The sequence below is a fragment of the Scomber scombrus genome, chromosome 18, assembly GCF_963691925.1.
Source record: "Scomber scombrus chromosome 18, fScoSco1.1, whole genome shotgun sequence".
NCBI lineage: Eukaryota > Metazoa > Chordata > Actinopteri > Scombriformes > Scombridae > Scomber > Scomber scombrus.
In genome coordinates, this window is record NC_084987.1 from 1,182,880 (window position 1) to 1,202,630 (window position 19,751).

A 19,751-nucleotide genomic window follows, 5' to 3' on the forward strand; every position below is an offset into this window, starting at 1 on the left:
TCTGATGATTATTTTTAAGTTTCATTGTTTATTTGATTAAACTGTCAGAAAAATATGAAATCACACAGTTTGACGTCTTCAAAAGTAGTTTCCTGTTGTTCTTTTCCTGGTTTCTGCGTCCTCACAGTGATGTAAAAACTCAACAAACTGTTGGATAAAAACATTGTTAGTGGATTAAAATGAATAATGGATCTTTAGAGTATCATAAAACCAAGGAGTTGAAAAGAGGTCAGATTACTATGAAAAATGAGACTGCATTTAAAATGTTTTCAGTGAATAAGAGCAACTTGTTGACTTGTGTCCCTATAACAGCTCAGTCCTGTGATTTTCAGCCTGATATCTCTAAATGTGTCCACTGCTGCCTCTGCAGTCAGGTCATGGAGTTAAAAATACAAACATCTGATGACTAAACACTTTAAACCAGATTAAAACTAAAACATTAAAGTGTGTCATAAAACTTTGGCTTCAAACTGAATAAAATGTGAATGTGTGACAGAGCTTCAGTCTGACAGAGACACGCTGACGCAGGCGCTGTACAACTATAAATAAACTGTTTAGTAGAGAGGCAGGACTGGGTTTAATATACTGTGTGTGTGTGTGTGTGTGTCTGCAGTGTTACTGGTTTACCTCTCAGACTCCAGAAGATGAAGAAAGAGGAGGAAGAGGAGGACGGAGCAGAGTCTGTAATATCCAGCTGTCTGTCTATGAAGAGTGACTGGTCCAATGATCATCCTCCAGTCTTCAGTAATGAACCTGGACCCTCAGACACAAAGTAAGAGACTGTTTCTACTGTAAACTGACCTGAAGATGATTCAGTGAGACGCTTTCATGAAGGTTGTAGTTTAGATATGAAGGAAAAAAATAATGAAGTAGCTTCCATTCAGCTGTAATCTACAACAGATCTTCATGTTCATGTTAACCAGAGACAGAGACAGGGCTGGTATTGCTGTTTGATTTTAATAAATGTAAAGTAGCAGCAGGTAACCCAGGGTGATATTTACTAACAAGTCAAACTGTGTCTGTCCTTATTTACTAAAGGACTGCAGCAGCAGGTACAATGTTTGGTCTCATGTAATACAGACTGTGTCTTAACGTGTTCCTGTTCAAAGACACTAAATATGGGAGGAGGTCATGTAAATGTATAGAAACAGCCTGCTGCAGCTGATTTATCACTGCAGACTGACCACTGCAGCAGAGGAAACTGAGTCTGATGTTTAACGTTTGGGAAAAGTCAAATGTGTCAAACTGTTGTATCACACTCACACAGAGGGAGAGAGACTATAGCAGAAACAGACAGAGAACCATATTAACCATATTTGACATATTTGACAGCGCCCCCTGTTGTTGACTATATTTCACATGATAGCTTAGGTCCAGAGCTCTCTATAACAGTTGGTCCCATGTCTGTTGCTCTTTTTGTTGCTGAACTATAAGCCTGCAAATATGCACTGATGTCAAGGTGCAAGCTATCATGTGAAATATAGTCAACAATAGGGGCGCTGTCAAATATGGTTAAAATGAGTTTTCACCCATCTAACAATTGCATATTTAAAATCTGAATACATATATGTGTTTATCATCTTCTTAGACTCCCTGTTGTACTCTCCTTTCAGCAATCACAACTTTCAATTTTAAGAAAAACAATAACATTTATTAAAAACTACAATTCCCTAGAGCTGCACCATGCAGCTTGATACAAATCAGAACAGAATTGTAGTTCTTCCTGGTTAGGGTTAGGGTTACAAATTAGGGTTTCTAAAAGCGTACATAAACTGAATATACTGTACAGAATATCTAGTTTAGCTAAACTAATAATCACACTGTATCTAGATGATCTACGTAAATACAAAGTAAAGATGTTGGTTTACTTGTTATATTTTAGCCAAAACAGGAGTTTAACGCGACAACTCCGCCCACAGCTGCTCTTCTGATAACACGTCATTCAACGGCGTGTGTGTGTTCGTATGAGGGGAGGTGGGAGACGGGGTGCGTGAGGTGGGGGTGGGGTTCATGGGTAATGTAGTCGCTCCCGCTATCAAAAACTGACCCCAATAAAAAAAAAAAACACTTTAGGCCTACTTCTCATGATCGAAGGAGGAAGAATTGAAACTGATGGCCTTAACATGAGCCCATCGAATTGTTCACTTATCAAGGACACTTTAGTGTTTTGTGTTGAGAAATGTTGAAGATATTAAAAAGAAAACGTTAACACAGTGAGGAAAATACTTCCTGGTTGGTCCTCCAGTCAGCCAGTCGCAAAGCTGATGTAAACGCTTGTTTCACAGCCATTATTATCCTCATAGTGTGTATCTGAGCTGCAGAGGCTGTAGACAACTATGAGCAGAAGATTTGAGACATGAACGTTTATTTATCTTTTTATTCCTCACAACAAGTTACGTTTGCTGAGGATCCAAAGCGGCAGAAACAAAAAATATTTCTCACAATCGGAGGTGAAATAATTAAAAGTAATGGTCATAACATTCACCCAACATTTCGTTGAGTTATCAGGACACTTTCTTGTTTTTGTGTTAAGAAATGTTGAGGATATAAATAAAATCGTCAGTGAATTATCCGGTCTTTCCGGGACGTATAAAGGCACAAAAGGGGTAAAATCTCCTGGTTAAATGTTTAATAATATAGCGTTTATATTTTTTAAGTAATATATAATATTCGTGGATTTTAATCAATAGATTACATTTCGGGGCTATTTTAAGCACTGCTGTGAGACTTGGTTGCGCAGGCGCACTGATCACTTGTGTCGCTGTATGTATTTATATTCGTATGATATCAAACAAAAAGTAGTGCACAACTTTTCGTGCGATATCATACGAACAGAAGATGAGGATACGTTGGGTGACATTAAGTGTAAAATGTTGATTCAATAAAAAGCTGCAAACACAAAAGTCTTCAGCCTGATATCTCTAAATGTGTCCACTGCTGCCTCTGCAGTCAGGTCATGGAGTTAAAAATACAAACATCTGATGACTAAACACTTTAAACCAGATTAAAACTAAAACATTAAAGTGTGTCATAAAACTTTGGTTTCAAACTGAATAAAATGTTAATGTGTGACAGAGCTTCAGTCTGACAGAGACACGCTGACGCAGCCGCTGTACAACTATAAATAAACTGTTTAGTAGAGAGGCAGGACTGGGTTTATTATACTGTGTATGTGTGTGTGTGTGTCTCCAGTGTTACTGGTTTACCTCTCAGACTCCAGAAGATGAAGAAAGAGGAGGAAGAGGAGGACGGAGCAGAGTCTGTAATATCCAGCTGTGTGTCTATGAAGAGTGACTGGTCCATTGATCATCCTCCAGTCTTCAGTAATGAACCTGGACCCTCAGACACAAAGTAAGAGACTGTTTCTACTGTAAACTGACCTGAAGATGATTCAGTGAGATGCTTTCATGAAGGTTGTAGTTTAGATATGAAGGAAAGAAATAATGAAGTAGCTTCCATTCAGCTGTAATCTACAACAGATCTTCATGTTCATGTTAACCAGAGACAGAGACAGGGCTGGTATTGCTGTTTGATTTTAATAAATGTAAAGTAGCAGCAGGTAACCCAGGGTGATATTTACTAACAAGTCAAACTGTGTCTGTCCTTATTTACTAAAGGACTGCAGCAGCAGGTACAATGTTTGGTCTCATGTAATACAGACTGTGTCTTAACGTGTTCCTGTTCAAAGACACTAAATATGGGAGGAGGTCATGTAAATGTATAGAAACAGCCTGCTGCAGCTGATTTATCACTGCAGACTGACCACTGCAGCAGAGGAAACTGAGTCTGATGTTTAACGTTTGGGAAAAGTCAAATGTGTCAAACTGTTGTATCACACTCACACAGAGGGAGAGAGACTATAGCAGAAACACAGAGAGAGAAACACTAATGAAAAGATGCATTATGAAGATATTTAGCAGAGCTCTCTGTTCAGTAGCACAACACAAAAGAGCAGCAGTGTGTTTGTTTTCACTAGTAGACTTTTCTCTTCAGTTTCCTCCTGCTTATTTATTCCTGACTTTTAATGGTTCAGAGTAGCTTAAAGGAGCCTGTGGAGTTTTCTTGTTAACAGATAAGTCATGTTCACATTGACTTACTTACAAAACACATTGGGCCAGATATATCTTCTTTTTTTTTTTTCTTAAATTTGTCGTACTTTTTTCGTGAGGTGGAATTTACAAGTGTGCCATGTTGGATTCACCAAACACTCGTATCACCAGGAAATAAAATGACATTGTAAACATGATGAATATCACCTGTTTCTAAATGAACGCGTGTTCCAGAGAATACTGAATTAACATGAATGACGCCACAAAATCTAAATGGTTGAAATGCTTGTTACACCTTTTTTAGAAATACATTTATGACCTATTTAATGTGTTTAGAAGAAAATGTCTGAATTCACTTTACACGGTCTTTAACATGAATTAGATGCCAAAAACATCTGGCTATAGGAGTCATCAGCCAGGGAGCTAAACTAAAACTTTGACCAATATTTCAATTAAATAAAGTTATTAATAGTCAGTTTGTGTTGTGGAAAAGTAACTGTGGACGAGTCTCTTTGTAGTTTCAGCTAATATTTATATTGTAAGCTTGCATTATATAGTTTCAATTATCAATTTAAATGACTGATATATCTGCCTAAACTGTTAAATAGCCTACTACTTTATACTAAATAGCCTAATACTACAAACAGAGTAATGTCATCATGATGGATTCAGTAGTGAAATTTAATAAACGGGACATAATCCATTACTCAGGGTGTGAACTAGGGGAGCCAGAGGGAGCTTGGCTCTCAATAAGAGAGGAGGAGGGGTCTAAAATACTGACAATATAATATACGCTCAGTCTGTGAATCCACATTATTCATTACTCTGTTATGTGGTAGTCAACATACAGTGATGTTAAAAAGAAAATCCAAGTCAGTTGACTCTGAAGACCAGAGGCAGCAGCGTCTTCTACCACAAATGTTATGTTAGTGACACCTGCTGCTGGTCTGCTGTCAGCACAGACCTGCTAATGACAACACAGGACAAGTCAGCAGAAGAAGCTGGAGGTGAGGGCAACAGTTCAACAGCTCGACCTCTCTGTGTCTTATTTGAGCTGATAAACTAAACTACATTAGGTTAAATCACTCTGTAGTATAGCTACCGTACTGTGCTTGGCTGTATGGTATCATACAGTGTTGTTTGGTCTTGATACCTGTGTGGAGGTGTTATGTGTTCATTGATTGATTATCATATCTTGCTTATCTATATGTTGTTAGCCCCCCCCGATCCAGAAAATGTTTAGTTCCCCTAAAAGACATGATATTGTTGGCACACTGCCAACAAGTCATATTTTATTGCTTTGGAGAACAACAGGTTGGTTGTGTGTGACAGGTCTGCACCACTCGTACATTTTGTTCGTACCTGAGAGAAAATCCAAAATATGAGAAAATTGGTGAATGCGGCAAATCCTCATAAATCATTCGTACACATGATTTAACAACGAATCTGTGCGTACGAGTGTTTCTTACATCTGGCCCATTGTGTTTCTCCCCGTGGTCTAACTAATGTGTTGAATTAACTTTTCACTTCCTGAAACATTTACATCCTGCATGTTTACTACAGTTTCTTCTTCTTCTCTTCCTTTTCTGTTATCATGTGTCTGTCTAATTACTTTTGAACTCTGGTAATTTATGTATATAGTATTTTATTTGAAATTGAATGTGTTGAATCTCAGAGCCTGAAGAACAACAACAGTCTAAATACTGACAGTCTGGACTGTTTATGTGGGGAAAGAGCTGCATACAGCTTGTGAGCTGTCGGTTGGCCTTCACTAATGTCATGTGACATAAAGAATGTGTTCATGTCCACAGAGAGAGGAAGAGGAGGGCTGTTTCTGTGGAGGAGCAGCTGTCCCGCTGTTCTTTGTGTCAGGACGTCCTGAAGGATCCAGTCTCTACCAGCTGTGGACACTGGTTCTGCAGACAGTGCATCACCTCATACTGGGACCAGTCTGCTCCAACAGGAGACTCCTCCTGTCCCCAGTGTGCAGAGAGATCCAGAACCAGACCTGGACTGCAGACAGACAGTCAGACCAGCACTGTACAAAGTAAGACTGAAGATCTGTCTGCTGATGTCATCATCTCTGAAAACAGGAATCTACCTCCTCTATCCCTCTGAACATTAACAGTCACACTGATTTCTTTCTAATTCTACCTTTTTTCTTCTCTTTCAGCAGACAGACACAACAAACAGGTGAGTTGTGAAAGCAGAAGACTAACTGGACCTTGTGCTGAGATTACTTTGCTAACTGTAGTTTAAGATCAAACTTTTATTTTCAACATTTAAGCAGAACATTTTTTAATTTGAACACATTTCCATGACAACTGAGAAAACTCAATCTGATAGAGAGCTCCAGAACAGCTGCTGAGTAAACTTGTGAAATCAGTCAGATCCAGTAGAAACACAGAATGAGTTTCTACTGACAGACAGACAGAAACACAACTGTTCTCTTATCTCTTCTCTGATTTTACCAGAGAGCCAAGATGACAGAGGCAGACCTCCTTAACCTTCTGGATGATTTAAAAGATGATGAATTTGAGAAGTTCAAGTGGCACCTGAAGAATGAAAAGGTGGATGACATCGAACCCATCCAAGAGAGCCAGCTGGAGAAAGCAAAGAGGCAGGATGTTGTAGATCTGATGGTGCAGAAATATGAATTTTCTGGAGCTGTGGAGGTGATGAAGAGCGTTTTAAAGAAGATCAACAGGAATGATCTGGTGGAGAAGTTAAACATCAGCTCAGGAGCAGAAGGTCAGTCACAGGAAGAGACAAACATGACATCACATCCAGACAGCAGCTCTGTCACAACAACCTGTGTCTTTATTTTATTTAAATCATTTTTTATTAGGATTAAGATTTTTTTTTTATTGGCATTTCTCAGCACACAGAAACAACCTGGGACATTCAGGGTGTGAACCCAGGACTCTCTTGCTGTGAGGCAACAGTGCTTACCACTGAGCCATCATGCTGCCCAGACAGTAGTCTTTGGACAGTTACACATCATTTGAGTTCTTCTCAGCACATTTAGTTTAAAATCAAATAACTGATACTACATTGCAGGGGCTCAACAGTATTGGGACAGAGACACATAAAGACAGACTGAATGATCACAACAACACAGACATGACTACATGAACCGATGCCCACGGTAAATCTGGCAATATCTCCTTCACTGACTGAGACACTGGCAGCTCTGACGCATACAGTACTTAATAGAGGCTGGTTTTACATTGTACTGGTAATCTGGGGGGTCGTCATTGGATTAATGAGATTGGTTGAATGAACTCTTGTCAGGTAGCAGTGACATAATTCTGACAGGTGGTCACGACAAAGGAACTATTATTGGTTCCTGTTATCAGGGTTGTAGATCAGACAAACTTTGACTTTCATTACGAATAAAAAGTGAGGTTCAAACCAGATTTATTGGTATTAGCATTATTTTATAAGTTTTGTTATTTCCACAGGTCGGCTTTTTTCTGGAGAATGCCAGTTTATCTGCTTTATACACAATATGTATTAAATAAAAGACTGTACATAGTAAAAAGTGGAGCAGCTGAATGAAAGGAGAGATCATTACACACAGATTTATTCTTGTATTTAAAGTCCAACTAAAACTTTAACAAACACAAATTATCCTCTAAAAGTCTAAATAAGTTGGTTTCTACCACTTAACACTTTACTGTTTGTTAAATTCAGACACGTTGATGTTGTGAGGTTAAGTTGTGACTCAGACACACACAGAGCAACACAGAACATAAAGTCAGGACTAACACACGTCTTCTGTCACTAATACTGATAAAATAAGAAAGGCATGCTCTGAGAATAAGGTCAGTGTAGAGGAGAAATCTCATCACTTCATTCTAAACCAGTTGTCTCTGCTCCTCGTTCAGGACCAGCAGATGCATGTTCAGGCCCAGCAGCCCCTCTGCCCCCCCCAGATGAACCAGCCCCACCAACTGTAGAAGGAGGTAAGCAGCATTGTGCTGAATGACATCACTGAACATAACTGAAGGGGCTGTGAGAGTTTCCTTTTATTATTATGAAAAAAAAAAATGAATCAATGATTTTAATTATAAAGAATTGGTAGAATACTTCTTTCAAAATTGTGGTGCTGATATTATCATTATAATCATTATATCTTTTTATTAGGGGTGTGACTAGATCTCGTGCCACGAAACATTTCTCGTCGAAGTGAATTTTGTCTTGCGAAGTTAAAATTAAGGGGCGCACCAAAAAAAAAAAGACGTTCGGTTTTCTATCGATCATTCGCACGTCATGTCTTCTTTTTATATGTCACGTGTGGATCATTAACCTTGTTGAAGCTTCTACCTGCTGAGAAGATCTCAGTCAGCAGTAGGAGAAGAGGAGAGGAGCAGTGGTAAGTTAATCTCAGGTCTCTACACTGGGAGCCTGAAGTAGGAGGAGCAGGGAATCTAGTGCAGCTATGGAAGCCTAATGATGCAAAAAGTAAAATGAGTCACACTACCAAATAATAACACAATTTATATGTATTTCTACTTGTGTATTTATGTGATACAGGATTTGTGCAATTTACTTTTATTTCAGTTTTTTTATTAGCAATATGTTTTTTTACTTTTTAGTATTTGTGATTGTATCTAACTTTTGTATTTATGGTTGTTATTTCCATAAATACCAAAATTGTCCATCTATAAAATATCTATATGGGGAAACCTTTTACAGTGCTGCATACTGCATATGATAATTATATATTTAGAAAGTAGAAAAAAGTGATTCATTACAAGATGATTAGTTCAAACATTTCAATTCAATTTCCATTTTGTGAATTTTAAATAAAAGAACAGTCATGTATTTCCTCATTGAAGTTTTCTTAAAAATATAGTTCAAATCGTATCGTCTCGTCTCGTGAGCTGAGTGTATCCTCTACTTTTTATAGATTATAAGGTTAATTTTAACTGAAGGGATTATTGTATATTTAAGTTATAGTCATTTTGTGTTATTCATTAACCTTAAGATAATTTCCATTTAAGAATTTTACCATTAGATTGTAAAAGACAGTCTAAGCACATTAATTATAGACGCCATGAGTCTTGCAATAAATAGTGAATTCCACTGCATGCAGAAATGTTGCATGTGTGTCTGCACAGTGTTATATTATCACAGCTCAGTAAATACAGGTTGGCATGGCCTGTGCCTAGTGTTGGGCCCCATATGATATCTTTTCATGAGGCCCAAAACCCCTGGCAGCACCCCTGCATATGTGCATGTAAACACTGATAGTTGTTTAGATCTATATGTTTCTTCTCTTTAGGTCTATGTAAGATCACTGTGAGGAGGAGATGTCAAAATGTGACTGAAACAAGTGATGAACCAGGAGGTGAAACCTACTTCAATGATAGGTTCACTGATGTCTACATCACAGAGGGAAGGAGTAACGAGCTTAATACCCAACATGAGGTGTGGCAGCTTGAGACAGCTTCCAAGATGAAGACCCTCCATGAAACTCCAATCAAGTGCCACGACATCTTTAAAGCCTTACCCAAGCAAAGAAAATACATCAAAGTGGTTCTGATGAACGGCGTCGCTGGTATTGGAAAAACCTTCTCAGTGCAGAAGTTCGCTCTGGACTGGGCAGATGGCTCAGAAAACCAACATATCAGTCTGCTGATTCTGTTTCCGTTCAGGGAGCTGAACTTGATCAAACATAAGAAGTACAGTCTGATCATGCTGATCTATGAATTCTATCCAACATTACAAAAAAAGCTCACAGCAGAGAAGCTCGATGTCTGTAAAGTTCTGTTCATCTTTGACGGCCTGGATGAAAGCAGACTCTCACTGGATTTCAACACCAGAGAAGTCGTGACTGATGTCACACAGAAGACATCAGTCAGCGTGCTGTTGACAAGCCTCATCAAGGGGAAGCTTCTACCTCTGGCTTTCATCTGGATAACATCCCGACCTGCAGCAGCCAATCAGATCCCTCCTTCATGTGTGGACAGGGTAACAGAAGTACGAGGCTTCACTGACGCCCAGAAGGAGGAGTACTTCAGGAAGAGATTCAGTGATGAAGAGCAGTCCAGCACAATCATCTCACACATCAAGACATCCAGGAGCCTCCACATCATGTGTCACATCCCAGTCTTCTGCTGGATCACTGCTACAGTTCTGGAGGAAATGTTGACTACAGACCAGAGAGGAGAGCTGCCCAAGACCCTGACTGACATGTACTCACACTTCCTGGTGGTTCAGATAAAGAGGAAGAAGAGCAAGTACGATGAAGAACATGAGACGAGTCCAGAGGAGCTGATGGAGGCTGACAGGAAACTTCTTCTGAAGCTGGGGAGGCTGGCGTTTGAACAACTGATGAAAGGAAACATCATGTTCTACCAAAAAGACCTGAAGCAGTGTGGTCTTGATGTCACAGAGGCTGCAGTGTTATCAGGATTTTGTACACAGATCTTCAAAACAGAGAAACTCCAGAAGAAAACAGTCTACAGCTTTGTTCATCTGAGCGTTCAGGAGTTTCTGGCTGCAGTCTACATGTACCACTGTTACACCAGCAGGAAGACAAAGGTACTGCAGGACTTCATACAAGATCTGGAAGAAAAAGAAGAAGAAGAAGAAGAAGAAGAAGAAGAAGAAGAAGAAGAAGAAGAAGAAGAAGAAGAAGAAGAAGAAGAAGAAAACAGAGATGATAACCCCCACCCATCTCTGGATGTGTTCCTGAACAGAGCCATGGAGAAATCCCTCAGGAGTGAAAATGGCCACCTGGACCTGTTTGTCCGCTTCCTTCATGGCCTCTCTCTGGAGTCCAACCAGAGTGTCTTAGGAGACCTGCTGGGTCAGACAGAGAACAGTCCAGAAACCATCCAGAGAATCACCAACAACCTGAAGGAGATGAACTCTCTTGAGATCTCTGTGAATAGCTCTCCTGACAGAAGCATCAACATCTTCCACTGTCTGATGGAGATGAACGACCGCTCAGTACATCAGGAGATCCAAGAGTTCCTGAAGTCAGAGAACAGATCAGAGAAGGAACTCTCTGATATCCACTGCTCAGCTCTGGCCTACATGCTGCAGATGTCAGAGGAGGTTCTGGATGAGTTGGACCTGGAGAAGTACAACACATCATGGGAGGGACGACAGAGACTGATCCCAGCTGTGAGGAACTGCAGAAAGGCTCGGTAAGTCCAGATGTGATTAACATTATAAATCAGTGTAGATTAGTAGTTTAGTTCTTTAAGTATAAATAATATATTTAGAATGTTGAGTTTCTTTTGTTGTGATTTGGTGCTGTGTATATATATATACGTAAATAACACTGAACATTTTTATTAATGTTAAAATAGTGCTCTACGTGTTTATAGCTGAAATAACATCAGTTATATGTGTGTGTGTGTGTGTGTGTGTGTGTGTGTGTGTGTGTGTGTGTCTGTGTCCAAAAGAGCAACTTTAAGCTATTTTAACTATTTTTGGTAACACTTTATAACACTTAGTTAATAATGAACTAATTATGAGCAAAACATTTAGGTTTATAAATGATTAGGAAATGCTATGTTAAGATTAGTTAAGTCAGTTGTGCATCATTTGTAAACATGATTAAATGATGAAATTATTATTTAAAAACAACTAGTAATTAATTAGTAGATAATATGCAGCTAATTAATTATGAACTAAACATTTAGGTTTATAAATGATTAGGAAATGCTATGTTAAGAGTTGTTAACTTAGCCGTGCATCATTTGTTGTTACCACTAATAAGCGGTAACACAGAGCTAATAGGACGCTTTGCTCTCACATGCGCTGCATTCATAGTCACACACACACACGCGCAGTCACTCTCTAGTTCCGGATCCACAAGACTCTCTTCTGGGTGGGTGCACGCTATTACATAATGCGGAAGGGGAAAACAGGCAGGTCGTTCGGCCAATCATATCAATCAGTCCGAATGATATGATTGGTCAGAGTTTTCACACAATATTATGAGAATGGAATAATGATGAGTTTCTATGCCTGGGGCCCGTTTCAGAAAGCAGGTTTAATGAAAACTCTGAGTTAGTTAACCCTAAGATGAGGGAAACTCTGGTTTTTTCGGTTTCACAAAGCCATTTCAGCTTAACTCTGAGTCAGTTACCATGGCAACATACTCCGTGAACCTAACCTGCTCGCTGGCAGGTTTTCTTCAACTAACCCTGAGTTTCTCCTCCTTTTTAACTGAAGCCTGCAGACTGAAGGAGCTGTCAGAGTCAGTTAATATTGAAGCACAAATACGAAGCAGAAATCTCCGTCAGAGGGTGATCAGACCCCGCTGGGATGTTTTATCTCTGATGATGTTCTGTTTGAGTGTTTCCGTTTTTCTGTACAATCGATCATTTATCTGAACAATATTCTCAGCCCTCGTATCGTCTGTACGACACATCGTGGACATGCTCTCAGTTCAGAAGTTCTTTGTGTTGCACTTTGTTTTTTTCTTTGCCAATGGCAGTTTTATATGTAACATCTGTGATGCTGAGCATGTTACCAAGGCAACCGTCTGTCAGGCTGTCAGACACGTAATATTTTAAAGTTATTGATAGCCAAGTGGTTACTGCGCATGCCTCATAATGACAGTGTCCCTGGTTCGATTCCTGCGATTCCTGCAGGTCTTTCCCCTCCTTTTCTCTCTCCTTGTTTCCTGTCAACCTTTATACCAGCTAATGTTAAATTAAGGTGAAAGTACCCAAACATAAATCTTTAAAAAAAAAAAGAAAAAAAAGAAATGTGACTCTTGCACTGAAACGTTTACACTTTGGTAGTGTTGTATGTATAAAGGAATTTAGGTGTTGCTTTCAAATATACAATATTAAATAGATACTGGTAGTGTTGGGATGGCTGAAAAATTGACTTAGAAGATTTCACTAACTACTGAAATATATCACATGTTGAATGTAGCCACTGAATGCTGTTTAATGAGGGCAGGCTAAACAACATCACAATTCTTTGTAATGAAAGTATACCTGACTTGTTTGAGCTATATTTTTTTTTATTTTCAGTTGCTGCTACTGTAAGTAGGCCTGCGTTTTGTACCTGTTGGGGTCTGCATGAATATTAAATGTGCACACAAACACACACACACACACACAGAATATAAATGTTGAATAAGTGGAACATTCGAGACAACACTTTTTTTCATTAATACTCACACATTGACTCGGTTGGTAATTTTCTGCCACATCAGCTCATGTTCTTTTGCTGCTGCTAATGTATTGCTTTTTTTCTTAAGTATATACTCATCATCTGCATTCATTAATATTTCTTACTCCACTGGGGAGAAGTAGGAGGACTGAGCCCTTTGTTTCACCTGTTGCCATGGTGACTCATGTTATCTGTGCTCCATTGATGAGGGCTTGGTATCTCCTCATGCACGAGCTTCACTCAGAGTTACTTTGACTCAGAGTTGATTGAACTAAATGTTATCAGCTGTTCTGAAACCGAAAACTCTGAGTTTGACAGCTCAGAGTCGGTCAACCTAGTGTTAAGGTTTTAACTCAGAGTTAGTTAAACCTGCTTCCTGAAACAGGCCCCAGGTGGATCTCTCTAACATTTTAGAGCCATTACCTTATTAACAGCATTTAACCTAAACAAAAAAGGTGTAAAAATGTAACAAAGGTAAGAGTAGCTTTAAGTAGAAAGGTTGCAGAGTATTTACTTGTGTATTTACATTGTGTGTTTGTTTTTTGTTTATTTTCTTTTTTGGGTCGTGAAGCCCTCCTGATTTAAAGGGGTGTAAAACATTTTATATTTTAAATATATCGCAAGGATGAGGACGTGTGAAACGTGAACATCCCTCCTGCAGTATGCACGGAGGTTACCTAGCAACGTAAACAAAGCTGAAGGAGAAATGGGAAGCGTCAGGGAGAACATATGCAGACCTGAGCAGCAGAGAGAAGAGATGCAGACCTGAGCAGTAGAGCAGCAGAGAGAAGAGATGCAGACCTGAGCAGTAGAGCAGCAGAGAGAAGAGACGTAGACCTGAGCAGTAGAGCAGCAGAGAGAAGAGATGCAGACCTGAGCAGCAGAGAGAAGAGATGCAGACCTGAGCAGTAGAGCAGCAGAGAGAAGAGATGCAGACCTGAGCAGTAGAGCAGCAGAGAGAAGAGATGCAGACCTGAGCAGTAGAGCAGCAGAGAGACAAACAGCGGTGGAGATTTGACACAACAAGTAAACTCATTACGTTGCTGTAAGTGTAATAAAAGCTTTATGAGTTAAAAACCAAGAAGAGTCATTTATTAATTCATCAGTGCAATCTGAGCAAAATATGTGCAGACTCATAATGATGAAATGATTGCAGTAAAGAATGATGTGAGAATGATCTGATCTCAGAGCTGCTGTTGAAACACAAGAAAACTGTCACTCCTAAGTTCAGTAACTATCAAAAGGCTTCCTCCCTCTTATAATGCTGTTCCTTTGATCTTCTGTCACAGATAGAACATAATATTTAGCTTCTCAACTCAACTAAATGTATTTATAAACTACATTTAAAATGGAATAACATCTGCTATCACTCTGCTGTTCATAGCAAACAAAAACATATTTAATGTCTCCAAGCATTTCATTAACATAGAAGCTGAGAAAATGATCATGTCAATCCTTTCCAGCATCATAGAACACACACACACACACACACACACACACACACGCACACACACGCACACGCACACACACACACACACGGAAATAAAAAGGAAATCATAAAACAGAAACAGTGTTAATATTAATATTAAGATTATAATCTGTTCTGAAGTTTATATATCACTAATGTTATACAGGTATCCTGCAGGTATTACGAGGTTAGGTTCACTACTTCATTGTTCCATGCTGCTGCTGCTGCTGCTGCTGCTGCTGCTGCTGCTGCTGGGGGGGGGGGGGGGGGACCAGAGAGTCTTGTGCAGAGAGTTGTTCTCCATTAGGAGGAGTCAGAGGGTTTCAGCTGTTGCTGCAGTGTTTTCCTGAAGGAGAAAGGACATTTCCTCCACAGTGACGAGGGTCTGCCAGTGGAGGGAGCAAGAGGCTTTGACCTGCCGGTTTGGTGGATCCTGAGTCTGCAACCTGCTAGCTTTCAGCTCGGCTGCTTTGCTTCTTCTTCTTCCCGCCATCACACAGACACTGTGACTTGAACTCTGCTACAAACTGAATATTCACCGTTATGTTCTGCTCGGTTAGAGTGAAGCAGCTTCCTGTTTGGGCCTCCACGATCCTGAATTGATCCAGGCCTGCAGCGTGGGGTTATTTTCTTTAACTGACAGTTTTGCCGGCTTGTGTGAGTGTGTGGCCCATTAGGTTATCATATGTTATTTTACTGCTGAACTATTTGATTTGATTCATTTGTGTTTTATTATTTTGAGATGACAACAAAGAAAATCATTAGTGATATTATGATAAAGGAAACTATCTAATCTGTCCACCTCAGGTTATTATAGTTCACTAAAACTAAAACTAGCAGTGAAAAAATAATTCAGTTAACTGAAATAAAAATGATAGTTTAAAAAATACAAATAAAAAAAACTACGATGAACAAAGTAAAACTAAACTAAAACTAACTGAAATAAAAACTAATGAAAAACTAAATAAGAATAAAAACTGGTCCACATACAGTACCATACTAGCTACTAGCTGCACTAGACTCTCTGGTCCACATACAGTACCATACTAGCTACTAGCTGCACTAGACTCTCTGGTCCACATACAGTACCATACTAGCTACTAGCTGCACTAGACTCTCTGGTCCACATACAGTACCATACTAGCACTAGCTGCACTAGACTCTCTGGTCCACATACAGTACTGTCTCTCAGTCTGAGGCTCTATCTTCTACAGACTAAACCAATAACACAACTCCAAACTAGTGAACGTCTCTTAAAACAAATCAATTACAAATCATGTGTAAAAGGCATTAGATAGTGTGGGGAACCATTTGTGTTTGATGAATAGTTTCCACTTTAGATTATTGATCCATTTATTTATAAATGATTTATAACAGGTGAGGCCAGTGAAGCACTTTCTGGGACTATGGGAAAGCTAAACTGTAGAGCACCTCTGGCTGCACTGGATCTAAATATTAAGTGTTAAGTTACATATTAACAGGTGATTTATAAATATTTAAATTAATGTTTCTTCATCCTTTAAATCACACTGAATGATGCTTTCAATCAAATCATGTGTAGCTGCATATTATCTACTAATTATTTACTAGTTGTTTTTAATTTAATTTCATCATTTAATAATGTTTAGAAATGATGAACTTATTTGGTTTGATTTTACAAACATATATAAATGTAATTGTTTACTTAGTATTTTTCTAATGAGTATGTCATTATTAACTAATGGTTTTCAATCATTTACAAATATCAACATTAACATTTCCTAATAATTTATAAATCTATGTAAATGTTCATAATTAGTTCATTATTAAGTGTTATAATGTGTTATTACCATTCGTTGTTCTAAAGTGTTTCCCTGTTGTCTAACATGTATAATGTGATAAAAAGAAATCTCTGATTTTACTTTACAAATGTTTTAAAGAGATTTTTGACACATTAAAGCTCAGTGTTATATTTTTAATGCTGATACCCTGATAACATCTTTCTGATGACATCATACTGAAAATAATTCAAAGAAAGTTGACAACTAAACATCATGCAGTAACCTGTCATATACATCTAAATATTAAATTACATGGATGTGAACCTGACAGCAGCAGGTAGCAAAGAGAGATGATCTTTATCAACTGGAACTGTTCACTGAGCTGAACTGAGTCTAAATATCCTGCAGTCACATTAAAAATAGTGGACAGTAAAAGTGGTTTTCTAGTGAAGATGTCCTCATGTTAACTTTGTGGAGACAGACATGGGATCAGATCACACAGACACACTGTGCACATTATGGAAGCCTCAATGTAACTCCATGTTCTCTCCTTCATCTGCAAGATTAAAGCAAAACAAAGATTAAAAGTCTGCAGGTCTGAGAGAGAGTGATGAGAATGATTGTTTCATTTAAACACACTGAGATACAATTAGCTGAACTGGGAGTGTTCTGGTAGCTTACTGGTTAAGACACATATCTTATAACTACAATGTCAGTGGTTCAGTTCCAGCAGTGGAGCTTGGCTGCATGTTATTCTCTGTCTCTCTCTTCTTGTTTCCTGTTTATCTCTCAGCTGCTTTTCATTAAAGGATTTATTAACTTCAAACTGTTTCATCATCAAATGCATGAAGTAAATATAAAGTGTCGTCTTTCATGATAACATATGTTGTAATATATGTGTCATTACAGACTTTCTCGCTGTTATCTCTCAGTCACTGAGTGTGAAGTTGTGGCCTCAGCTCTGAAGACCAACCCTCATCTGACAGATCTGGACCTGAGCCACAACGTCCTGTATTATTCAATAGTGAAGCTTCTGTGTGCTGGACTGGAGAGTCCAAACTGTAAACTGGAGACTCTGAGGTCAGTTCACTGACTGAAGCTTTGATAGATTTGTTTCTATATATTTAATTAAAATCCGGTTTCAGATGTTTGCTTCATAGATGTTCAGGATTTGCTTTTAGTTCAAATCTGAAGAATTAAATGTTTTCAGGAATTTAAAATGACTTCCAGAGTTTAAACTAATATGAGGCTTCAGCAGTCTGAGTTCCACATATCAAGTATGTTTGTGTTTCTTCAGTGTTTCCTTGCTGAGCTGCAGTGGAGGGATCCAAACTCAAAGAGGGAATTTTTTACTAAATATTTGAAACTTTGAGTCAAATAAATCAAGTGTGAGTCTACTAGACTGTCAAAGCTTCATATTAGCTTCTGTTCCAATAACATGTTTTAATTACACACACCTACTAAACTACCAAAAACAGGAAGAAGCTGATTTAATAGATTCATACATAGTGATGTTGAACTACACATTTAAAACCTGAACACATCTGTTTAGATTATAAATTGATTTTAATCTACATCATTTGTTCTTTATTCAGATTGTGTGGCTGCAGTTTAACAAAGGAGGACTGTGCTCCTCTGGTCTCAGCTCTGAAGTCCAACCCCTCCCATCTGAGAGTGCTGGATCTGAGCTACAACGAGCTGCAGGATTCAGACGTGAAGCTGCTGTCTGATCTTAAGGAGAGTCCAGACTGTAAACTGGAGACTCTGCTGTAAGTTCACTGACTGTCTGTTACTGTTGTTGATCTAAATGTTTAACAACTGAACCTAATTTATGTACTAGGGGTGGGACGGTTCACGAAATCCACAATTCAGTTTATGTTCTTTTCTGGGGTTTTTTACACTTCATTTCTCATATTTTTAGACCGGATGTCGTCATCAAGACGTGAGCGCAATAAAGATCAATAACAAAATATCCTCAGTAGTTTATCACTAACTAACAGTCATATGTATCAAAGAGAATGGCTGCAGGTAAACAGACAAAATAAAACACACTGCCTCACCCAACACATCTCCACTGACTCACTACAGCAGAATAAACAGCTGAGATAAACAAAATAAAAAGCTTCCTGGATGCACTAATCTTACCTGTGGGATTAAAACACACTCAGACTAGAATTAATGAAAATAACAGTAAAGTAAACGTACTGTACAGAGGGCTGTTGCACTAAACCTAGATGATTTTTCTGGTTATCCTGGCTGAATTTAGCCGGGACTCGGTTGCACGAAAACAGAGGAGTGTACGTTACCATGGAGATTTATTGTGTGCAGCTAGCTTGCTCCAGACCAGGCTAACAGCCAGGCTAAATAAATCCTGGTGTTTATTTATTCAGTCAGCTGTCACTCCGGTCAGAAATAAATGTGTTTTAAAGTTAATTCATGGTCTTCTTGTATGTATCCTGCCTCATTTTTATTAGCCTGCATTAAAATACCACAGATACATTATCATTTATAGAGAGAGAGAGAGAGAGAGAGAGAGAGAGAGAGAGAGAGAGAGAGAGAGAGAGAGAGAGAGAGAGAGAGAGAGAGAGAGAGAGAGAGAGAGAGAGAGAGAGAGACTGCATTGGAAGCTGTTGCTTACTCTGTAAGACTTTGTCGAGCCCCAAATGTAAAATGTTTAAATCCAGGTTAAACACCTTTTTTCTTTTCACATGTTTATGATTGAGCTCTTTTAAAGCAAAGTTACATTTTAATATTGCATTTACTCTGTATGCACTCTCATATTCTCTATACATACATATACTCTTCTATATTTTGTACTTTTATGTTTGTTATAATTTGGTTCTTTTTTATTTAATGTTTTAATGTTTCCATTTTTTTAACTATGATTGGGTTTTATTCATTTATCTTTTTAATTATATGTTTTTATGTTTCCAATTCAAATGTTTGTTTTATGTAAAGCACATTGAGTTGCTGGGTATGAAATGTGTTATATAAATAAAGCTGCCTTGCCTAAAGAGTCACATCTGTAATGTTGAACTACACATTTAAAACCTGAACACATCTGATTGGATTATAAATGGATTTTAATCTACATCATTTATTCTTTATTCAGATTGGAGGACTGCAGTTCATCAGAGACCAGCTGTGCTCCTCTGGCTTCAGCTCTGAAGTCAAACATCTCCCATCTGAGATATCTGGATCTGAGTAACAACAAGCTGCAGGATTCAGACGTGAAGCTGCTGTCTGATCTTCTGAAGAATCCAGACTGTAAACTGGAGTTTCTGGGGTGAGTTCACTGACTGTCTGTTACTATTGTTGATC

General features: G+C 38.5%; 1 protein-coding gene across 1 annotated transcript in view; it reads left to right on the forward strand.

The window, feature by feature from the left end:
• Positions 1-615: 615 nt before the first annotated feature.
• LOC133999020 (NACHT, LRR and PYD domains-containing protein 14-like) overlaps positions 616-19,751 on the forward strand; it is a 33,859-nt gene continuing 14,723 nt past the window's right edge. Inside the window, exons 1-8 of the mRNA XM_062438130.1 lie at positions 616-772; positions 3,193-3,351; positions 6,524-6,800; positions 7,940-8,017; positions 9,340-11,212; positions 17,340-17,510; positions 18,026-18,199; positions 19,543-19,716. Of these exons, the coding sequence (XP_062294114.1) occupies positions 6,533-6,800; positions 7,940-8,017; positions 9,340-11,212; positions 17,340-17,510; positions 18,026-18,199; positions 19,543-19,716 (2,738 nt within the window). The 5' untranslated portion in view covers positions 616-772; positions 3,193-3,351; positions 6,524-6,532. The remainder of the gene's footprint in view (positions 773-3,192; positions 3,352-6,523; positions 6,801-7,939; positions 8,018-9,339; positions 11,213-17,339; positions 17,511-18,025; positions 18,200-19,542; positions 19,717-19,751) is intronic.